The 22525-nt window shown below is 38.9% G+C and overlaps 2 protein-coding genes across 13 annotated transcripts in view; one reads left to right on the top strand and one right to left on the bottom strand.

The window, feature by feature from the left end:
* Window positions 1–22525, bottom strand: part of LOC127354955 (E3 ubiquitin/ISG15 ligase TRIM25-like) — a 207835-nt gene that overhangs the window by 120502 nt on the left and 64808 nt on the right. The gene's annotated exons all lie outside the window — the stretch shown is intronic.
* On the top strand, window positions 845–21892 carry LOC127356342 (WD repeat-containing protein 37). Of its 3 annotated transcripts, none has more exons than XM_051388134.1 (14): window positions 845–1021; window positions 2447–2617; window positions 7627–7723; window positions 8076–8171; window positions 8322–8386; window positions 12166–12301; window positions 12444–12515; window positions 12761–12805; window positions 12969–13045; window positions 13128–13362; window positions 13495–13636; window positions 14103–14237; window positions 14397–14511; window positions 15358–21892. In XM_051388134.1, exons 2-14 carry the CDS (start codon window positions 2480–2482, stop codon window positions 15487–15489), a joined length of 1485 nt encoding a protein of 494 aa, XP_051244094.1. In that variant the 5' UTR covers window positions 845–1021; window positions 2447–2479; the 3' UTR covers window positions 15490–21892. The 3 variants fall into 3 exon arrangements, with proteins under 3 accessions (XP_051244094.1, XP_051244013.1, XP_051244180.1); XM_051388053.1 differs by having other exon boundaries at window positions 13125–13362; XM_051388220.1 differs by lacking the exons at window positions 845–1021; window positions 2447–2617 and adding an exon at window positions 4609–4629 and having other exon boundaries at window positions 13125–13362.

Here is a 22525-nt window from a genome sequence, read left to right as displayed (position 1 = left end):
GTTATAATCAGTTTGCTATCCAAAAGTTTCCCTTTTGCAGGAGCAATGCCCCCAAATGTTCACTACTATCGAATATACAGATGTGGTACAATACAAGTCTCTGAACACCCGCACAGGTGGTTTCAGTTAATCTGGCTGACTAGACCTCATCTCAGGACTGTGTGGGCTTGTATACTGTAATGTGTTTGCTTTTGGAGATTGATTTGTGACTTAATAAATTCCCATCAAAGCTCCAACCTGAGCAGAGATCTAATGAGCCAGAATTACTAAAAACAATAACCCTGTGTGGGGTTCATGGGCTTTAACATGTTGTACAAGTGGTCAAAAGAAAATATTAAAGTTTTAATTTTAATATCTACTATAACAATAACCCAGTTCGGTGTCAAATGCTTTCACATTTAACACATTCAATTAAATTACTTGTTTAAAAAAAACTAATGATCTGTTGCAATGGGCTTAACTCCACTGAAAGAGACATGTATTTGACTTAAATGCCACCTTTAGATATTTCTATTCAATGCTTTACTAATGTGCTGCAATAATGTAATATTTTTGAGTTAAAATCTCTTGATTTTGGGTCTTTTCCAAGCAAATATTGTTATGTGATTGTTTGCAAGTTCTTCCACCCTATGAATATTTTCCTAATTTTAATCCTTTTTACTAGCTTTTAATAAGCCGAATTTACAGGAAGATCATACATTAACAAAAAAACATTTTAAAGTTAATCTTTTTGGGTGCTAGCGTGTGTAAATACACAAGAAAACAAGAAACCTAACAAATTTTGAATGGGGTATGGGTTTTGAAGCTCGCAAAGCTTTTATTGTGAAAAACCCCGTGCCGGAATTGGCTTCGTTATCTTTTCTCCTCACGTAGCGGAGCTTCGTCAACTGTCAACACGGATTGTGGACGAAAGAAACCTGCGCCACTTTTCTCCCCCACTGAAAAAAAATGACACAAGGGGCGACACTTCATTTACCCACAATTTCCCCGGAATAAAACTTTGTATTTGACTTTTTTTCTGGTAAGTTTGGGGGGGTCGTTGTTTCGGGACGGCTGTGTCGCCGTTAGCCGATTAGCTAGCAGCAGCTAATGTTGGAGAGGAGGAGGAGGAGGAGGAGGAGGAGGAGGATAACGGTAGCTTAAAGCTGCGTTGAGAGGCTAACATTGTCTAGACTTACTAGAGTTAACGCTCACTTACAGCCACGGGATTGTGTTTATTATTATATCTATGTATTTATCTTGTTATTACGTGTTTTTCCCCTCCACATAATGTTAGCTCGCTGCCAGTAAGAGGAACCGAGCTGTCTGACAGATACCAAACAAACCACTTATACCCCTTTTATATTATTTATTTCATACATTAATGGATGCACAGAGGCTGTACTGTGTTTTATTGGTTGACAGGCTGGTTTTGTGTGTTTCCAGAGACCTTTTTTGTGTCATTACTGGGATATAAGCATCCATAACAATGACTGGCTTTGTGGGGAATCACAATAAGAAGACCTACAGGCTTTTAAAATCACTATTGTGGGAGTTGTTTTTCATGTTTTGAGTCGTGATAAACTATAAACAAACTTTATTTGCTCACACAGGAAAATACCAAGTGTCTCAGTTCTCCCTGAAATACAATCATGAAATAATTTTGGTAACCAGTTTGAGCTGCAATGAGTAATTGTTAGTAAGAAAACTGTGAATATTCAGGTTTTCTTTAGTCCGCTGTGATGGTTGTTTGGGTTGTGGACAAAACAAGATATTTAAAGACATTTTTCTGATTGATTTAACAGAGAAAATGAGAATGATTGGAGGTATTTACAGTTTCCACCTCTTTAAATATGACGATTTACTACTTTTATACGTTTTTATATCAATCATACATTTAAAAAAAACAATACATTAATTGAATCGTGCTTCCAAGGACGTCTTATTGACTATTAAAATCATTTTAATAGAAAATATAATTGACAGATTAATCAGTTGCAGCCTTGCTGAATTATTTAAACGCCTCTTTAAGATGCCGGTTGCAGCTTCCATTAACATACAGTCCAATACGATGAACATTAACTAGATGAAGTGATGCTGTTAGCAGAAGATGAAGACGGTCTCCTCAGTAATCCATATTGTCCGTCCGTTTTCTGTTACAGGAAACGGGAAGAAAAGGTTATTAAAAGGTTGTTATTGCTGCACACTTCTCAGTTTCTGTCGCAGTAATCCCTCATGTTTCACCTTCGGGGGCCCCACTGAGGGTTTCTTGGACCCGGCTGCTCAACAACACTCTTGTTTCACACTGGTTCACTTTGTCATTTCACACGTTAACACGTTGAAGCTGCCAAACGCCACACAGCCGTCTCACGCTTTCCACTGAGCGTAGCAGCTTATTTCAGCCAGGAGTCGTTCTCTCGACCCTTCGGTTACCGTCTCTTTTCTCTTATGATTTTGTGCTTGTCAGACTGTGGTTAACGTCAGGGTTTTGGACGGAGGGATGCCGGTGGAGAGCGGGAGCAGCGCCGCCGCCCGCCAGGCCAAGCAGAAGAGGAAGTCTCACAGCCTGTCGATCCGCAGGACCAACAGCACCGAGCAGGATCGCTCCGGCCTGCAGAGAGACATGCTGGAGGGACAGGTGACGACTCACACACAGAAAACCCCACAAAGAAAGAAAGTATTTAAACAGTCAGCGCTTGTCTGTCTGTCATCATTAGCTCGCTGACCTGCTGTTGCTGTCAGCGCCCATAAGCACTCTAGTTGTAAGCCTAAGCCAATTAGGTTTTAATGCACCCATTTAGAGGGCACATAATGGTTTATATTGTTGCTGGCTTAAGCGTTGCCGCTATTACTCCATGATTGCTGCGAGGTTATTTTAACTGTGGTTCAAACAGGCGGATTCGTAACAGGCTTAGGCATTTGTGCTTCGCTCAGGTGGATCGGTTTCAACTTTCTTATACTGGGCCTCACTAGTACAGAACTGGATTACTCCGGGGATGCTGGGTAAACACTGGAGTTAATTATTGGACGAGAGAAACCGAGAGAAAAAGGATCAATCGTGTCTTTACTCTCAGATTTTACCTGCAAATACGTACGACATGAATCACACTTAAAGTTCTTTATGGTGACCTCTCGGCTGGAAATCAACCACGAGGTCTGCTCGTCTCGTTTAGTAATTTATCATTTTAAATGAGCTGATTAAAAAGTACTTCAGCGTTTTAAACAGAAACTAATACTCAGTATTAGTTATTCATCAGGCCGGGAAGGTGGTTTCTTTTCTCCAAACCCGATAAACTCGAGTATTTTAGATTACACAGAAGACGTTACACTGTAGTACTCGGAGTAAACTGAGATTCGTGTGTGAAACTGGCTGTTTTATGCTCCTTTTTTTGTTGTTATAAGATAAACAATACAGAGGATTAAGGTTGTCCTCACCTGAGCCTCGATACATGATATCATAGTCAGTTAGTCACCTTTTATTGCTTCTTTTAAATGTACTTTTTAAAAATATAGATCTTTTGGGGTTTTTTTTAGAGATGCACCGATTGCGATTGTTTTTTCCCGATTTCAACGGCATACACGAACATTTTTGTTATTTTCTTTAATGGAAATTCAATTGTTTGTTCATAATTAAACACCGAATAAGAGGTTGGACTCAGCTCGTGTCTCAGTGTCAGCAGTATGTTTTATTATTATCTCTAATAAACTTTACCACATGTTCTTTATTTGGATTCAAACTCATAAACTTAATTGCATTCAGGGTTTTTTTTTGATGCTCTTTATATTTTTATTTGAAGTTTTTTAATGTTGTGTTTGGGGTTTTTTTGTGCCCTCATCTGGAAGAAAGTTTCAGCTTTTTATGGTTAAAATTAAACTTGAATTAGCAGAAACAGTAACAGGACTGTGGCTTGAGATCACAAAATATTAAAGTTTGAAAGGAAGCAGAATAAACTTGTTTGCACAGCAGAAATTGGGACTTTTCAAAGCTGGAAAAACACAGGTGGAATAACAGTGACAGCGAAGCAGCAAGTAAAATAGCTTTCATTAATACACCTGTGTGTTTGTCTGTAACAGCTTCAACAACCAGTTAAATTACAGCTTTTTCCATTAATTCTGTGTCTGCGTCACAGTTAAAACACTGAACCTCACCTGATATACATCAACATTAAGGTATATTATTCCAGGGGTATTGTGCAGTAAGAGTATTTGCACATTAAACCTCAGTTTCTATTCCCAGCGCTCAGCCGCCTGTTGATAAATGAGGTGTTATTTTCATACAGAAATAGACATTTTTTCCTCACAGATGGAAAAACACAGGTGTAAATAATAAGATTAATGATGGCTGAACTCCTCCTGCAGTGAAATGTTTGCTGTGCAGAAGTCCTGTAACTTGTCCTACGTACCTAATATTGTGGATAAAACGATTAACTCTTACTTTTCTAGATATTTAGAAAGCTGCTATTAATCATGAATATTTCTGTCGATGTTTTAGAGGAAGTTCTCGCGACGTACACTTGAGTTTTTCTGGATTTTGGCGAGTTGTAACCGAACCGAACAGTGTAATCCCTTCCTCATGACTTCTTGTTTTTTCACTCTGGTCCCTTTTGATCCCAGTCCTCTGATAATCTGGAATCCTTCATGAGAATGGAGGTAAGTTTCAGGTGTCTAGTGTGACTCCCCCAAATAGTTTTTTAGACCTTACTTGTGTAGGTTTTGGTGTAGTTTTAGGTTTTGATTTAGTATTTAGAGGACGTGTCGTGTGGTGGTTCTGAAAGTGATTTAGAATCGGTTTAATCCTTTCCCCTTTAAAATAAGTGTGATATTCTAGATATTCCAGCAACATTTAGGGTTCAACTGCAGTAAACGAATAAAAGATTTGGGTAGGAGTGCTTCAATTTGAGGTTTGTTTGAATTGAGGACACAAAAATCACAAATAAACTCAAAGGCACTCTCTTTTAAACTATTAAAAGATTTATTGTCACTGCACGGCGTTTAAAAGAGAGTGCCTTGGAATTTATTTGTGATCTTTGCAAACCTACAGTAGGTTTTCTTTTGCTACACTTAAGTGGAGTTAACATTCGTACAGTTTGGTTACAAATAAATCTTGTAAACACTCTCCAAGGTAGTGTGACGCAGTGGCCGACCTGTGTAATTACAGCAGTGGCGTCCGTCACTTGATGCCCAAAAAACCCTTTTTCCTTTAAGGTTACATTGGGAAAGAAGCAGCTGGATATATTTTCATCACAGCCGCTGCGAAAAAAGACTTGTTTCACTATCAGAATTTGATCCATTCAGTCCGATAAGATTAAAAGTATTTATCCCCCATTCAAGTTAATGGAGGGTTAAACCGGCTTAAGTTAGCCGGCTCGGCCAGCATAAGTCTCTGTGCCACGGTGACCCATAGAGGATGCACAGTATGTATTCATCCGGGTAATTTCTGTGCCACTGAGCAGCTTTCACAGGATTGAACAGAGCGCCGCCTCCAACGCCGCTGTATCCACTTCTCTTTCTACATCCATGCTTGTAACCCAAGATCACGTGACTGTCAATGAGCTTGTTTATCGGACAGTTTACTTACCGGCATTTTAAGTTTTCTCTGCCTCTGTAAATTTGAACATTTGTGCAATTGTTTGCTGCATTTCCAGATTTCTACATGTTTATATTCCTTCTTCCGACTGTGTTTCCATCCACAATTTTAAAAGTGTTCACGCTTTGTTGAGGTGGAAAAATGTGCTAATTCACAATAACTGCCCATTCATTCACCTCAAAAAACTCTGTGTTTCGTGTCTTGTCACAATGATAAGCCAGTTGAGTCACAGGAAGTAGATCTGCTCCTACATGCAGTTCACTACAACAGCTACAGAGATTTCTAGTAGATGACTTTCTGCGTGCACGAAACTGCACAGGGCTCCTGAGTCTGCTAGAGTCTGTGTTTCCCAAATCTCTACAGTGGAGGTAGAGGAGAATAAAATCATGTCCTATAGTCATAATGCACAAAATAAATAAGAATAATGGGTTTTATCATCAGATCTGACTGCAGTTTTCCTCAGTGTTGTGTCCTGTAGTTGAATTGGATGTCTTTGCCGTGTGTAATGAACATTGCTAGAGAGTCAAACTGTCTTACTTACTCTAAATCCAACAAGCAAATGCTCCAAATAACTTGTTCCTTGAGCTTGATTTCCTCACAGAATCTGCCAATGTATGCCAGGCCTTGTGCAACACACACACTGAATGTCATAATGTACCTCCCCCCCCTACACTCTGCATCCTTCCCCCTTTTTTTCCATGCAGTTATTGTGTGCACCGTGGCACAAACCTTTCAGCTGCCAACATCAGCCAGTGGACGCTAACAGCACACTTGACTGATTTTCTTTAGATACTGTAGCTGCAGGGCAGCGATTCAGCCCAAGCAAGAGTGCGTTATGCAGAGTACACTAACGGCATTCAGGTACAACAGAAAGCAGTTTCATCATGATTGGACTGTGAAGAGAGATGGTCCACTTCCTGTTTGTGTCTTTGCTGCAGAGTCACAACAAGACTGTTTGTGGCTCGAGTGCAGAATTCACTACAGTAATAACTCCGATGTGTTGTGACTCAGCGTCAGAATCTAGTGTTTATTTTGGGTTTAAATTAGTAAAAATAGCATTTAAAGGGTCCTGTTTGTAACATTTAGGAGGATCTATTGGCAGAAGTGGAATATAATATTCATAGGTATGTTTTCATTTGTGTATATTCACCTAAAAATAAGAATTAGATAATAAGATTGTGTTTTTGTTACCTTAGAATGACTTGAAATAATGAAACACTGCCTCGAGTTTCTGAGCCACCATAGTTTCTCCTACAAGCTTGGAAGGGGAGGATGAGACGAGTTGGTTGCAGTCTGCAATCTCACCACTAGATGAACTAAATCTGCACACTGGTCCTTTTTCTCTGGTCATGAAATATTTATGAACATTAATGTTACATTTTTTTTTAATCTTAAAGCCAGGAGGTTAAAGTTTGTAGACACCATCTCATCCCCGGTGCTCTTCAACCCTGTTACTGATTCTGAAACAGGAGTTCACTCTTTATTTCCTTCAAGGTTTTTAGAGTCTTCTGCTTTGTATTGGTGATGCCAAAAGTGGTTTTTTTTTAAAGCCTTATTGTGCATCTGCTCTTTCTTGGATGAAACCCCTGATGTTGAGGTTACAGAACAGTCTAATGGCCTAAAATAAGGGCTCACAATCTTTTATTTTCAGCAGACTGACCATTATTTGATATCACTGCCAGGAGATTCACATCCTTCTGTATGCCTTTTTTCCGCCCCAGCCAACTTTGCTTTGTCATTAAAGTCACTTAATAGAATATCTATTTGGGTTTTTGAGAGGTCGGCAGATAAAACAATGAATTTGAAGCCACCACCTCGGGTATTTCTCACAGTTTTTTGACATTTTATAGAGAAAACTATTTATTTATTAATCAAAAAACCAACTGGAAGACGAATCGATAGTGAAAATAGTTGATAGTTGCAGCTCTACATACACACTACAGCTAGTCCTCTGTATTTGAACTGAAACAGCCTCTCACACACACACACACACACACACCTCAATCTCCTCTGTAATAAACCCACGTTTGTTTCATGTTCTCCTTTTCTTTCCCCCAAAGGACTCCAAACTGCCTCTGTCTCTGAGGAGCAATCTAATGGACATGTTCAGTCAGATCGAGAGGGAGTTTGAAAACCTCTACATAGAAAACCTGGAATGTAAGTCCTGTATTTCTGTAGATAGTATGCTACAAGGCTCCAAAAATGACTTATTATTTATTGCTGTTTAGTGAATGGATTGTAATGTAACTTCCCAGGTTTTCTCTCTTGCCTGTTGACTGATTAAAATGCGTTTCTATGGAGGGATACGTGTCGGATTTCCCAAAATCCCAAAAGATGTCATGTTTATGGGCACATGAGTGCCTTCTCTGTCCACAGTATCGAGTCGTGACACCCACCACCGGTCCAATATAAAGCCCAGAGTCAAAGCTAACATTACTACAAAGCTTGTGAAATATATTATATATATATTGTGGGTTTTATCTTGTTAACGACCACGTTTAACTCTCAGTACGCAGAGAAATCGAAACGCTCAACGACCGTTTGGCTGCAGAAGGACAGACTTTCGAAGGGGCAGATTTAGCCAAAGGAGCCCTGAAAACAAAAGGTGAGACACATTTCACTCTCCATTCGCTTCAGGTTCATGTACGTTTACATCTATCCTTAACAGCGTGTATCTAGTGAAAGTGGAATATTATTTTTAACTGTTTGTTAATATTGTTTTGTGCTTATTTTTGTCTTTTCTGACAATCCGCAGCGAGTCATAGCACCAGCCAGCTGTCACAAAAACTAAAGACGACCTACAAGGCTTCCACAAGCAAGGTAAATATTGTTTTATGTGTTTGTTTTCTTTAAATTATTATCCAGAAATGTGTAAATCATTGTTGTACGTATTATAAGTGGCAGTCTGCTTTAATATGTGTGTGTTTTTATATTTTATACTGTTGAAGATGGTTTGAGAAAACTGTCCATTGACTGAAAAAAAAAAGCTTTAATTGGTAATTTGGCTTCACTGTTTTCTAGTTCGTCAGTGTACCATCACATGTTTTTTATTTTACTTTTTGAATGTTGAATAGAGAAGAACTGCTCTCTTTTTTCCACCTCTTTGCTCGTAGCCGCGTTCAAACTCTTGCCACGCCAGAGTAGGTGGATCCCGCAACTTCAGCGTAACCAGTTGGGAGTTGTGGGGTGGAGACTCATGGGTAACTTGTTGATTTCTCCCCCTTGTGTGCCAATATGCATGAACAGCCCAGCCAGGGGGTCGACACTCCCTCCCCAAGAGACATGGTCATTCAAATGTAGGAGTTTGAGCTTTTTTCTATCAGTTTCTGTGTGAGATAAAAAAAAAACAACAACAACAAAAACGACTTTATTATCTCACTAACAGGCTTTTTTTTTTTGTTGCACCTCTTTTGGTTTTGATCTATCTACTTTTTGTCGGCATTCACATAATGGTACACTACGGAGACATCTTTTAACATGAAGCAGCTGTTACCTCAAAATGCTTCTTGTGCCTTGATGAGTGAAGTACTCAAGGTTGGAGGAGCATTTGTTGGCTGCTTTAGATCATCGCTCAATGAAGGCAGAGTGTGTGCGGTCTGCTGAAAACTGCTCGGCCATATCGGATTTTGCTTTTATTTTCTAAATGTTTTTAAGATTAACACCGACACCTTGATACCTTTATTAGCCTGTTAAAGGAGATCCATCAGATGTGGGGGCTTTTAAAGGATTAATTCTCTCAAATTACAAGAAAACTCTGAATTCGTACACATTTCTGCCTCCACTGTGGATCCTAATACGGATATTTGACAGTTTAAAACAACATATAAAGATATATTGGCCCATATTTATTTCTTTTAATAGAAACACGCGACTAGAGCTGCAACAATTAGCCGATTAATCAATTAGTTCGGTCGAAAGACAATTCGTTTCCAACTATTTTGATAATCAATTAATCATTTTAGCCATATTTTAAACAAAAATGTTAAAACATTTGCTGGTTCCAGTTTCTTAAATGTGATGATTTGCTGCTTTTCTTTGTCATTTATAATAATAAGTGAAGAATCTTTGGGACAAAAGCAGCAATTCACTTTGGGTTCTGGGAAATTGTGATGATTTTCTTTTTTTTGACGATTAATCGTGAGAATAATCAGCAGATGAATCAATAGTGGAAATAATTATCAGTTGCAGCTCTACACATAACACCAATATTTATTCTGTTGGATCTTTTTAACACACAGTATGAACTCGGAAGAACATTTTACATTTTAAAAATAAACTGGTGGACAAACTACGTAATAAAGACTGTTTGTAAATTAACATATTTTTGGCATTTCTCTCCTTTTTGTTACTTATTGATCGACGTATATGCCAGACAGTACCAATATATATCTGCAATAAGCTATTATCAGCCAATGTAACAGTTTATCTTCATTAACTAGGTTTATTTTCACATATATTGATTTGATATTTCAATTTATTGAGTATAAAATGAGCGAAATCCTGCTGTGGCTGTGGCAGACTGCACACTGAAGCTACAAACTTGTAGAGCATTAACCGCTCGGTGCGTTAGATTCACTCCTCAGTTTACTTTTAAGCTTATTTTGCGTTGCTTCGCGTTTCCTTTTTAAACCTTCCAGTTCCTGTTGCTTTAATATATATAAGAATATATATAATATATGGAAGTTCTGGATTCATCAGATCATCCAGAGTAACTTAACGTAGTAAATTCATGTTACATTGAATGTAAATGAAACAGAAACTACGCTGTTTTATATTCCTATAGCATAGAACTGCTGCGCTGCTTGCTAACAACCAGCAACCACTCCTTCCCACAATGCTCAGCAATGGTATTATTCATCATATCTTTCAGCATCAGTTTTTATTTATTTTTATTTATTTGATATCTTTTTTTAACAGATGTGAGGGAGATGCTCTGTTTCTACGTGTAGCTTTATTTCTCAGATGAATGACGCCGTTCTTTCCTGCTTCCTTTCAGTTGGAACTTATTTAGTGGTCTGTGTCCAAAACGAACCAAGAGTCCAGTTTGTATCATCCCCATCTTTAATGTAAACACTTTGACCACAACCTTTGATACGACTGATAATAATACTGATCAATTTCTTCTGCCTCACCCTGACTTATTATTTTTTGCCCCTCTCGTCCCCTTCTGGATTAATTTCTTTTTCCTTTTTCATTGGCGGTTTTTGCATTTATAGTAATCCTGGTATGATAAATGCACTTTACAGTACTGATACTTAATGTGTCTGCATTTATGTTGATACCAGATCTGGGTTGACTTTAATGGTGTTTGTTTTCAAGCAGCATCAGATGTGGGGGGGTATACATACAACAACTCCCACCTAGCATGTGCTCAGACAGGCTTAAGACAAATACCAATAAAGTTTATTTATTTATTTATTTATTTATTTGGTAAAACCTCTTTAAAACCCAGCACTTATATGAATAACGCTGTTGTCAACCAAAGCTTCTTATCCCTTGCATACTTCAAGGACCCTGCTGAGCAGCTCCTCAGTTCTGCTGACCCGCTTCTCCCTCGATCAGACCAGGGTTCCTACACAGCTCTGTTCAATTAAACAATTAAAACTGGATCATTTCCAGGCCTTGAAATGTTGTTAAATTAGGTACTTATCCATAGTCGGTGTATTACAGTCGATGGCGGTCAGCACACCCCCAAAAACCTTCATTTATTTTCAGCGCTTTACCATCAGACAGCCCTTTCTGATATTTAAGCTGCTGTATCGCTCTTCACCAGACTCCTTTGACAGAAACAGTAATTTTAAGAGTAGGAGAAAAGTGTATGTCTATATTTCTCTATTATTTAACTCACGTCTCAGTCCTCCAGCCTTCTTAAGCCTCAAGACTATTTCCAGTGATCAGTGCAACCCTTTGGTGTGCGTTACTTTTCTACACTAAACACAGGAGTTGCTGGTCTAACGCTGCCTCGACAGACTGAGTCTGTTGGCTTTGAAGAGAGCATAGATGGATATAATTCCCTTTAGTTCCCAGTGAGTAAGTGCGGTCTGACAGCAAGGTAAAGCAGTGAAAATATTCTAAATATAACTTAAATACACTTAAATTGATCAAAGATACATTTTGCTGCAGCGCCCGTCCACAGCAATACGTTGCTTAGCTTCTTCTCTGAACTGATCTACTGTAACACTGGTAGCACACTGACTATGGATAAACACCTCATACAAGCCCCACTTCAAAAAATCTGAACTAAAACTTTAAGGTATAAATGGCACACTATCCTTTATAGAACATAAGTGATTACGGATTTATTGATTTGATGCAATTTCATTAGTATTGAGCATTTAAAGTCACTAATTTAACTAAAAAAGGTGATAAAAAATCATCTTTACTCCCCAAAAATGCCAATTTACAGTCTTCAATTTTATCAATTTGATTTTAGGAAGAAGTGGAAATGTTAAAATCAACAAATCAGTCTTGATACCCAACAACAAAAAGACAAACAAGAGGCCACTTTGAGAAGTAAAATGTGTAGAAACCCTGTGAGGTTCAGCACGCGGCAGTGATTTCCTCTCTGTGTTAACGTGAGTTTTTTATGTCGGCGTCAGATCGTCTCCAGTTTCAAAGCAACCACGTCCAGAGCCGTGTGCCAGCTGGTGAAGGAGTATGTCGGCCACAGAGACGGCATCTGGGACCTGAGCGTCACCAGGACACAACCTGTGGTGCTCGGTACTGCGTCTGCAGGTATTTCACTCACTTTCATCCTTCCTACAGTGAGTTTTGTCTTTGAGATGTTTTATTTAACTTAAGAAACTCAGTATAAAATCACTGTTGAATGTAAATCTAATGTTTTTCCCTTGTTTGTGTCCATAATGTGTCCGAACAGACCACACTGCGATGCTGTGGAGCATTGAGACGGGAAAGTGCCTCCTCAAATATTTGGGCCATCAAGGATCAGGTAGATCAGTTTCTCCTACAAGCTTTGAAGGTTGCGCTGTATTCAGTTGGTTGTAATCTGTAACTTCACCTCTAGATGCCACTGAACACTACACAGTCACCTTAAAGACATAAACATACTCTATATACTGTTACTGACCCCTTAGGTTTGGCAACATGATGACCATTATTAGGAAAAGAAGGGTTACAGCACAAGTATTGTATCAACAGCGTCTAATATGATGTTTTAAATCTTTCTGTCTGCAGTTAACTCCATCAAGTTCCACCCCACTGAACAGATGGCTCTAACAGGTAATGATCCAAAACAAACACCTTTTTAAAATCCTCTGTGGTAGCAGCCTACATCAGTAGATCTTCTTTACTAATTACCTCCTACAACAACTCGGGGATGTGTGGACCCCCGAACATTTCACACACACACTCTCCTGACTCTGATAGTCTCTGTCCTCCGCAGCCTCTGGAGACCAGACAGCTCACATCTGGAGATACATGGTGCAGCTGCCTACTCCACAGCCTGTTGCTGATATCAGTGTAAGCGTCGACAGAACTACGACCTGTTTGTTGGACAGTTGTTTGGACCTTTTTAATTTGATTGTTTCCCCGCCTGCAGCAGACTCCCTGCGAAGACGACGTGGACTTCTCGGATAAAGACGAGGCCGATGGCGAGATCGAGGGTCCAAACGACTGTCCTTCTATCCGCGTGGCGACCACGACTCTGCGCAGCCATCAGGGCGTGGTGATCGCTGCCGATTGGCTGGTAGGAGGCAAACAGGTTGTGACGGCCTCTTGGGACCGAGCCGCTAACCTGTATGACGTGGAGACCTCAGAGCTGGTCCACTCACTCACTGGTAGGAAGAAGAGAATATTATAACACTACAATGTTCTCAATGAGTGTTTACTATAAAGCTTTGGGCTTAAACATGTATGTATGTGCGTGTGTGTGTCTGTGTGTGTGTGTGTGTGTTTGTGTGTGTGTTCAGGCCATGACCAGGAGCTGACCCACTGCTGCACACATCCCACCCAGCGTCTGGTGGTCACCTCATCCAGAGACACCACCTTCAGACTGTGGGACTTCAGAGACCCGTCCATCCACTCTGTCAACGTGTTCCAGGGACACACAGAGTCAGTCTGACACACACACACACACACACACACACACACACACACACACACACACACACACATTATCCTCTTAAAACCTTAAATTTGTTTGCTCATAAAGATGATTATTGATTAATAATTTTATGTTTTATGTTATGTTTTCAGTTTTTCTGATTTATTTATTTAATTCATCATTATCATTACATAACAAAACTGAAATAGACTATAATTTGATTTCATTTGCACCATAGGGGGGCAATTAAACAGTTGTAACAGCTACACATGAGAAAATTCAACTGTATAAAACAATATTCATCTAAATAAATGTTAAATAAAAAATACTGCCATCTACAACTGTGTTATTTAAACAGATGTGGTAAAAACTTACTAATTCTCGACGATACAAAACATATTGACCACAGAACCAGACTCCAGTTGTTGCCCTCCGTCATTTATCTTCAGTATGAATCTTTCTGGTCTTTGGCAGCACGGTGACGTCTGCTGTGTTCACGGTGGGAGACAACGTGGTGTCTGGGAGCGACGATCGAACCGTCAAAGTGTGGGACCTGAAGAACATGAGGTCGCCCATAGCAACCATCCGCACAGACTCCGCCGTCAACAGGTCCGTGAGCTGTAAACAAACTGAGCAATACATGTGTAATAGGTAGTGACACAGGGGAAGTAAACTGTTTATGATTTTAGATCTAATAATAATCATAATGTATGATCTAAACAGCAGCAGATTAATTATGATCATTAAATTCGCCGTTGTTCTGTCCAGGATCAGCGTGTCGGTGAACCAGAGAATCATCGCCCTTCCTCACGACAATCGGCAGGTCCGGCTGTTCGACATGTCCGGGGTGCGACTGGCTCGGCTCCCACGAAGCAACAGACAGGTCGGTCAGCTCGAGTAGCGAGTGCCTCTGATTTGACCCCTCACAGCTTCCACACACGCACATTTCCCCTCATTATGACACTGAGTTATTGCTCTAACGTCGAGATCCTTAATAGCTGACAAAAAGGTGATACGTCTGCTAATGTGTGAACTGTGGATATATTGAACCAATCCACAGTTTTCAGAGATCATCAGGTTAATTTGAGCCTTTACTTGATACAGTAGAGATTTATATCTACATCATTTTATACTTTATTGTTATTGATGTTAGTAGTTACAGGTGTTCTCCACCTCTGCTATGATGTAGTTTGGTTGAAGAAATGTACCGTTAATTAATACTGCTGTTAATATGGGCCAAACTAAAAACTTGAATTGAATTCTTATGCAACTTTTTCATTTATTTCCACACATTAAATTATTTTACTATTCACGTTTTACCTCTTTACATATGATATTGTGATAAAATCCTCAAAACATTACATTTTAAATGGCTATTCATCATGTTTTTATAGGTCATGGACATTCAACATGCTTATGGAACTTATTTATTTAATATATATGAGTATTAAATATCATTGTCCTCCTCAGTTTAATGGCAGTTTAATTTATAGAGCACACTTCATCACATGGAAACTCAATGTGCTTTACTTGAAAATACAAAATACAATCATAAACATGAAAACCTGAACCGACAAACAGGTCTAGTGAATAATTTTGAATTATACTTATAAATAAAAGCACATAAGATATTGTATTTGTGAGTCTGTCTGTATATTGTCATTATGTCACGCAACATGTCCACCGTCCTCAGTGTTGAACAGTCGCTGTGTTGTCTGTCGTGCTTCAGGGTCACCGGCGTATGGTGTGCTGCTCCGCCTGGTGTGAAGACAACGCCTCCTGCAACCTGTTCACCTGCGGCTTCGACCGGCAGGCCATCGGCTGGAACATCAACATCCCCGCCCTGCTGCAGGAGAAATGACCTCCACCTCCTCCCGCTGTCTCCTCACAGTGAAACTCCACCCAAAAGTCTGTCTCTGGAGCATCAAACACTCACATCCTGCAGGCTTAAAAGACGGCGTTAAAAAAAGGGTTTCATGCTTCTTTTTGTCTGTGAACACTTTGTCACATGTTGTTGTAACCGATATAAGATCACTTTGACTTTTAACAGCCGTCTTTTGAGTCTACAGGAGGTCAGTATTTGACGGGTCTGTCCTCCCCCAGACTTGAGGGGCAGGAAAAGAAAAAGGACTTGTGCTCGCTGCCTGAACCTGTCACGCTGTCTAACTCACCACGCCAATAAACACACAACACATTTGTGTGGTGGGGTTTAAGCGATTCCTCGCCATCCAAAAAAAAAAAAAAAAGTACCACTGATGAAAAAAAGCACAAAGACGTAACACGGGAGGTTCTTCTTCGTCGTCTTGGTTGAAAACTAAAATGCATTTTGCTGACACTGAAGTTAGATAAGTGAGCACATATCTGCTTAAAGCTACAATAGAGGAAATATAATCTGTGCCACTAACAGCAGATTATTGTTTGGACCAGGGTGGCAGTCTGATGCTGAGTTATTGGCAACTCGAGAAAGAAGCCCTCACTCTTACTCTGAGGAACTGACCCTAAAATCTGCTTCTGGAAATAACTTGACAAGACATGCAGTGTCTAAATTGGGTTTGGATAGTTTTGGTGAGCTTGTTGTTTTTAAAAGTGGATTTTCCCTTGATTCCAAAATGTTTTGGCTTCACATCTGTAATACACATAATACTGTTACAATCACTTTATCAGAGTAGGAGTTTTTTTTTTTTTTTTTAAATCACATTTCGGAACAAAGCTCTCGTCTTATTCGGTCCCTCCAGGAATATGTGATCACAACAATTCAACCAGTCCCTGTGAGTTCTGCACGCCGTTGCAGTTTTGTCCATAACCGCAACTTTTCCCAAAAAGCTGACCTATTATTGTAGTTTCCTGTCATCTGTCACCAAACTCGCTTCCTGGTTTGTAGTTGTGACCATGCAGACGTACGACGCAAGGTCTCACATTTACCCTCATAATCCTGATGAAGCCTTTTTGGTTTCTTGGAGCATTTCGAGAGTTCTTACCTGAAAATCACTGGAACAACTTAACCTTAATTTTTAACAAATTATACAAAAACAAATCACAACTAATTGCAATTATATAGAAAATCTGCAGTGAAATCAGACATTTGAGGCTGCAACAATCCCCAAAAAAAGCCCAGGAAACCCTGGAGGGACTGCTTGTTTGTCACAGCTCGATATGGAGTCTGTGTGTGATACAGTAATGCACTTTTTCTGAGCATTAATACCAATAGCTGTTACCTTTGCAGTTTCTGTAAATATCCAAGCACAGCTATACTTTGGCACGTAACCCAAAGGGCTTTCATGGTCCTATTCTGTAGTAAAAACTAAGGTGGCTGATAAAGGAACTGAAATTGGCTGATTTCTCTTCTGTGCTGACCTAAAAGAAACTATGAGTAAAACACTTCCTGTGCTGGCTGTGGTGCTTCGTTAGGACTAGAATGGTTTCTCTCCAGTGTGGATACGCTTGTACTGCTGGTATGTTGTTGGAAACAGTAGTGTCGTAGTGATATCACTATTCTGGGCGGCTTTCAGACTGAACCTGAACATTCAGTCACTCAGAGACACTATATGTGACATTTTTACTACTATTTCCAATCTACATTTTCAAATGTTAGTTAATTCCACAACAAATAAATCACTGTTAAAACATAAGTTAATTATAACTTACTAGATAAATCAAAGTGAAGATGTATTAAATGGTTCATCTTGACTTCCTTTAGGTACCTTTACTGACTTAAAACACAAGAAAACTAAACAACCACTCAAAACTTTCATCTTTACAGGAATGAAGAAATCCTGCGTTATTTTTAATCTGATTTGTGATTAAATTATTTAACACATTTTGCAAACTTTTGAGTGATTTAAATGTTTGTGTTCTGGTTAAAAGCCGACCATGATATAGATAGTGGGGGGGCTTTGGTCAAATGAGGTGCAAGCTACTGAATTTGAACGAGTATGGCTTCTCTCTAGTGCGGATGGGTTTTCTCCCAGCATTGACACTGGTTGTGACCTCTCTTCAGTTTGGATATGTTAATAATAATAATATTAATAATGAAAATGATGATAATCTTTATTTATATAGCACTTTTCAAAACAAGTTTACAAAGTGCTTCAAAATACACGGTGCAATTACAAATTAGAATAAGTTCAATGCAGTAAATAGAAACATTGATAAAGTGAATAGTGAATGAAAATCTTACGAATAAATGAGTAAAAGCATAAAGCAGAAAAATAAACTAATTTAAAGCCATTTTATAAAAAAATTTGTTCTAAAAGCTTGTCTGATTCCCAATGGAAGTTTTATTGTGGAGCTTTTGCTGGAGACAGAAGCATGAATGAGAGTTTTTGTATCGCTGAATGAAAGAAATTATCTAATACTCCTAATTTGACCCGTAGCTGATTTGGTGATATGTCTCAAGTGATTTCTGGCCTCATGGGTTCGCAGGAAGCTCTGGGAAACACCATCACCTCAGTTTTGACATTGTTCAGCATTAAGAAGTTTCTGGACATCCAAGATCTTGAGGCTGCAAGACAGGCTGTGAGTTAGGTAACAGGCGAGAGAGGGTCTGGTGGAAAATAGTGTATCGTCAGCATAAAATAGAAAGAAATATTGGACTTGATCCAGTAAAGGGCCAAGAATAGACCCTTAGGAACACCGCAGGGGATATTTGCGCAGCTAGAGGAGACTTACCCAACTGATACAGAGGTTCTGTCACTTAGGTAAGATTTAAACCAGTCTAGAGCAGTCCCAGTCACACCTTCCCAGTTCTCCAGTCGACCAGTTAATATCCCTTAAGAGAATAAAACGTCACTAAACTTTTAGAAGTGCACTTTCTGTACGATGATGAATTAAAAAACAAACTGAAACTCCTCTCACATCAGCCCCAATATGTCAGCTTCCTCTCCTGTGTGACCTCCCACATGATCTTTTATGTAGAGTTGTTCCGTTACCATTATCGGAAATTCCCCCGTCTAAAATATTTGGTATTGGCGCGTACGCTCGTCTGCAAACCGATCGAATCTTGCTACTTCCTAACAGTGTCCCGTTGACCCAGGATAGTGAATTCATGACCCGTCCTACTCTGAGAAAGGATTAAACCTGAGCCAGGCCATACAAAGATGACAGCAATCATATAAGTTTAGTGGTATGTATCAGCTCTCATTATCGGCCGGTACACAAAGAAAAAAAAGGGATCAGAACATCTGTACTTTTATGTGATTGGTCACTCTGCTCGCGGCGTTGGCGTCTGGATCTCACTGTGTTTTTGTTTCCGTAAAGCCATGAACCAGCCACTGTGTGTCTAGTAGACAAAAAAAAAGTAAACTCCTTGACCTGTTGACAGTTTATTGTTAGAAGCTGATAAATGTTTTACCCTCTAATCCCGTGTTTCCACTGCGCGGTACGACTCGACTCTACTTCGTTTTCCACTGCAGATCATCACAGCGTCGTTATTCCAGCAGTTGGGAAACAACACACAGAGCTTCACTTTGGGAAGCTGCGGCCTTTATTGGTTGACGCACTGTAACCTACACTGTACATTTACTGCCAGATCGACAACTTCACTGTTCTCTTTCTCCACTGCACTGCTCGAGTTCACCGTCACTGTCACAGCACTGAGGTACTGTTAAAAAGATAGGTACCAGGTTTAACCAGGAGAAACCAAAAGAGTGAGTAGAGGCGAGTCGTACCATGCAGTGGAAGGACGGGTTAAGATCTGTGTGCAGGGAGGAAAGGTGATTTTTTCGTCTCTTAAGAGCAACAAGTTTCTCTGAAGCAGTGGACACAAACAGGAAAATGTAAAAAGGGTCTTGTTTAGCTTCAAAAAGAGGCTTCAGGGAGTTTGGTCGACTGGTCTCTTAATAATGAAAGTATATAACGAGAGTTAAATTTAAATTACATTTTTAATGACTCGACTCATTAAATAGAACATTTTAAAATTGTGCACTTTAAATAATAAGTGAGACTAATTCTAACCAGTTTTCAAGAGTATTGTCTCATTTGTCCATTAAGATCAATTTTAATTTAAAAAAACGCAGAAAAACTACAGATGAATCTGCTTTAACATACGGTGTCTATTAACACTGTGATAATTAAAGTAACCATTGGACCAAACTGAACCTGTGGAGTCCTTTAAAGGTCCGGTGTGTAACATTTAGGAGGATCTATTGGCAGATAATATTCACAGGTATGTTTTTATTCAGTATATAATCACCTGATAATAAGAATTATTGTTTTTGTTATCGTAGAATGAACCAAACACTCTAGATTGGACCTTTTGCGGCCACCGTAGTTTCTCCTACAAGCTTGAAAAACGTACACAAATCTTACACTGGTCCTTTAAAGTATGAGTAAGTATGATAGTGAGTTCTCATGAGGGCTTTTTTTCTTGCAGATTAAAAAATAAATAATGGATAAAAAAAAATGTAAAACTGGTGTCAATTTTGAAATATTTAGCAACTGATGTTGAATGAAACATTTCCCCGTGATGTGCCGCCCTGCTGTTGTACTAATACTTGACATGATTGTAAAAAAAAAAAAAACACCCCCACCTCTTTCTTTAGTCAATCGCAGTGCCCTTTAGTCATTAGTGTTGAAACACTGTTGTGGAGAATTTTTTTGTTACGGTACTTTTAAAACTAGTGAAAATCTCTGCTGTCACCTGCTTTGCTTTCCCACTGCCACTAAAATAGTCTGCCAAAGCTGCATATAAGTAAATGGGAGAGGCTGTAATGTGTGTGTGTGTGTGTGTGTGTGTGTGTGTGTGTGTTGACATGATTTCACTACAACACGAGAACAAAGTCTAGTGTGTCTGTCCGTGTGGTGAATTACAGATCGACGTCTAAATAAGTGGTTAATGTTGTGGTTACCAGGCGGCTCTACGTTTCGCCTGCTGTACAACCGTCGTACCACTGTCGTACGTGTGTGTCTTCAAAGGTTAACGGCGGTAACACGATGAACAAGCACACAGTTTATTTCAACCTGATTGTTTCTGAGTCTAGCTGTTAGCCGTGTCGAGGTGGTTTGTAACTAAAAGTGTTCATTGGAGCAACTACATTGACGTGGTGATGGGTAGAAACGTGAATATCCACAGTTTCTATGTGTGTGAACACTTTACAGCTGCCTTTTTGCAGCGTATTAGCCGAGTGAAATGTGTTTCTAACAATAGAAAATTGATTATTATTATGATAAATACCATGTTTGATGAAATTAATTCGAATTTTGACAGCATCAAGATAAAATAAATGAAGATTTTTCACTAAATTAAAGTGATTACTTGTCAAAAGGCAAATGTAAAGTGTTAAAAACCTCCTCTCACTTTAAAACCATAACATTTGTATCATATAAATTGTAATATATGAGGAAAGTAGTTGGTTTGGCTGTATAGTGTATTTCAACTGCAGCAGTTTTATTAGCCTTTATAACTTGATGATCCTGCATTTGTTTTTATTTTGTATAAATCCATTTTTATTGCTTCATGATGGATGATTTTAGTTCATCTGTCGAAGGCTTTACACTCACACAAGTTCACTTTGTCATTTTTACCAGGGATGGTGAATGTAATGTCTTTGTTTCTTGGTCCAAAAGACTCAACTTTCCTATAAAAACAAGTTTAAAACTATTAGAATTATCAGGTTCTTTTGCTAGTAGTTATTTATATTAGTTTTCAGGTGTGATTGTTTTATATTTTTTACTGTAGGAACATTTAAGATCCCGTTTATTTCCTCCAGCTGCAATGAGATATTTTTAAAAAAACAACTTGCGACCAGAGACCGTTGAAGTCGTCCCTGGTTTAACTGACAAAACATTTAGTTTGTGTGAAGAGAATTTAAAAGCTGTGTGTGTGTGTGTGTGTGTGAATGTGTGAGTTTTATCCGATGTTGTTTCCTTTCACTGCACTTGACTTGCATTTTGTACCAACACTGAGCCACTCTGCTGCAGATGTTGATAATTCACCTGTTTTAACCGAGTTGTTGGAGCCACACTGTTCACGTTGTCAGTCGCACATTAAAACCAGATCACGTCATCGTCACTGAGCGTCTGCCATCTTAAATCCACCGTCTTAAAGCCTTGTTAAACTGTGGCTCCTTTGGTGTTAACAGTGTTTTGTGTGGTTGATGTAAAACGACAGACGCCACAGCTCAGTTCTCAGAAGAAAAGAGAAAAAAAAATAAAAGATGAAAACCTGTTGGATCGACTTGACAGCAGTTTTGTGGATTATAGCTGTGTAATAATAAGGAACAAGCGTCTGCTTGTGAAATCAAAATAAACCAACTGTGCTGTTTGAACCGTTTCTAGTTGAGTGGTTTTTTTGGGTTGTGTGTTATTGTTCAGATGCAGTCGACTGTACACCACACGCTCCCAGAAAGTGGAACATTTAGCAGTTAAACAGCAAGATATTTTAATTAACTTAAACTGAAATGATGTTACGTACTTATAAGACAAAATAAAATAAAAACGCAATAAATGTCTTTAGTTTTAGTCTTTGTCAACACAAGCATGAGGAGGCGTTGGTTATATGTTTGAGACCTGGATATCTACGTGACTGAGTCAGTGTGTTTGTAATTAAGTAATTAATTCAACTAAAACTGAACTGAATTTTAAAAGAAAATGAAAAACAATACAAAATAATGAAAACAAAGCTAATAATAATCGGTGAATGCTAAAAGGAAAATATATGAACTAATATGTCAAAATTAAGTGTTACAGTGGTTTTGTGTTTGTCGTAAAGTCACTTATATAAAGTAAAAGTTTTTTTGTGGAAACATTTGTATTGATAAGCTGTAACAGTTACAAAATGAAACTTAATATGCAACCACTGATTTTCCTTCATATCCTTTCATTCTTAACGATCTTATAAAAGTCTTAAAAAGTCACTTTCTGTGCAGACAATCGATGTAGTGCATTTTTAAATCCCCATT

This window comes from Dicentrarchus labrax, unplaced genomic scaffold, assembly GCF_905237075.1.
Source record: "Dicentrarchus labrax unplaced genomic scaffold, dlabrax2021, whole genome shotgun sequence".
NCBI classification, from domain to species: Eukaryota; Metazoa; Chordata; class Actinopteri; family Moronidae; genus Dicentrarchus; species Dicentrarchus labrax.
This window is presented reverse-complemented; position numbering and strand designations above follow the sequence as displayed.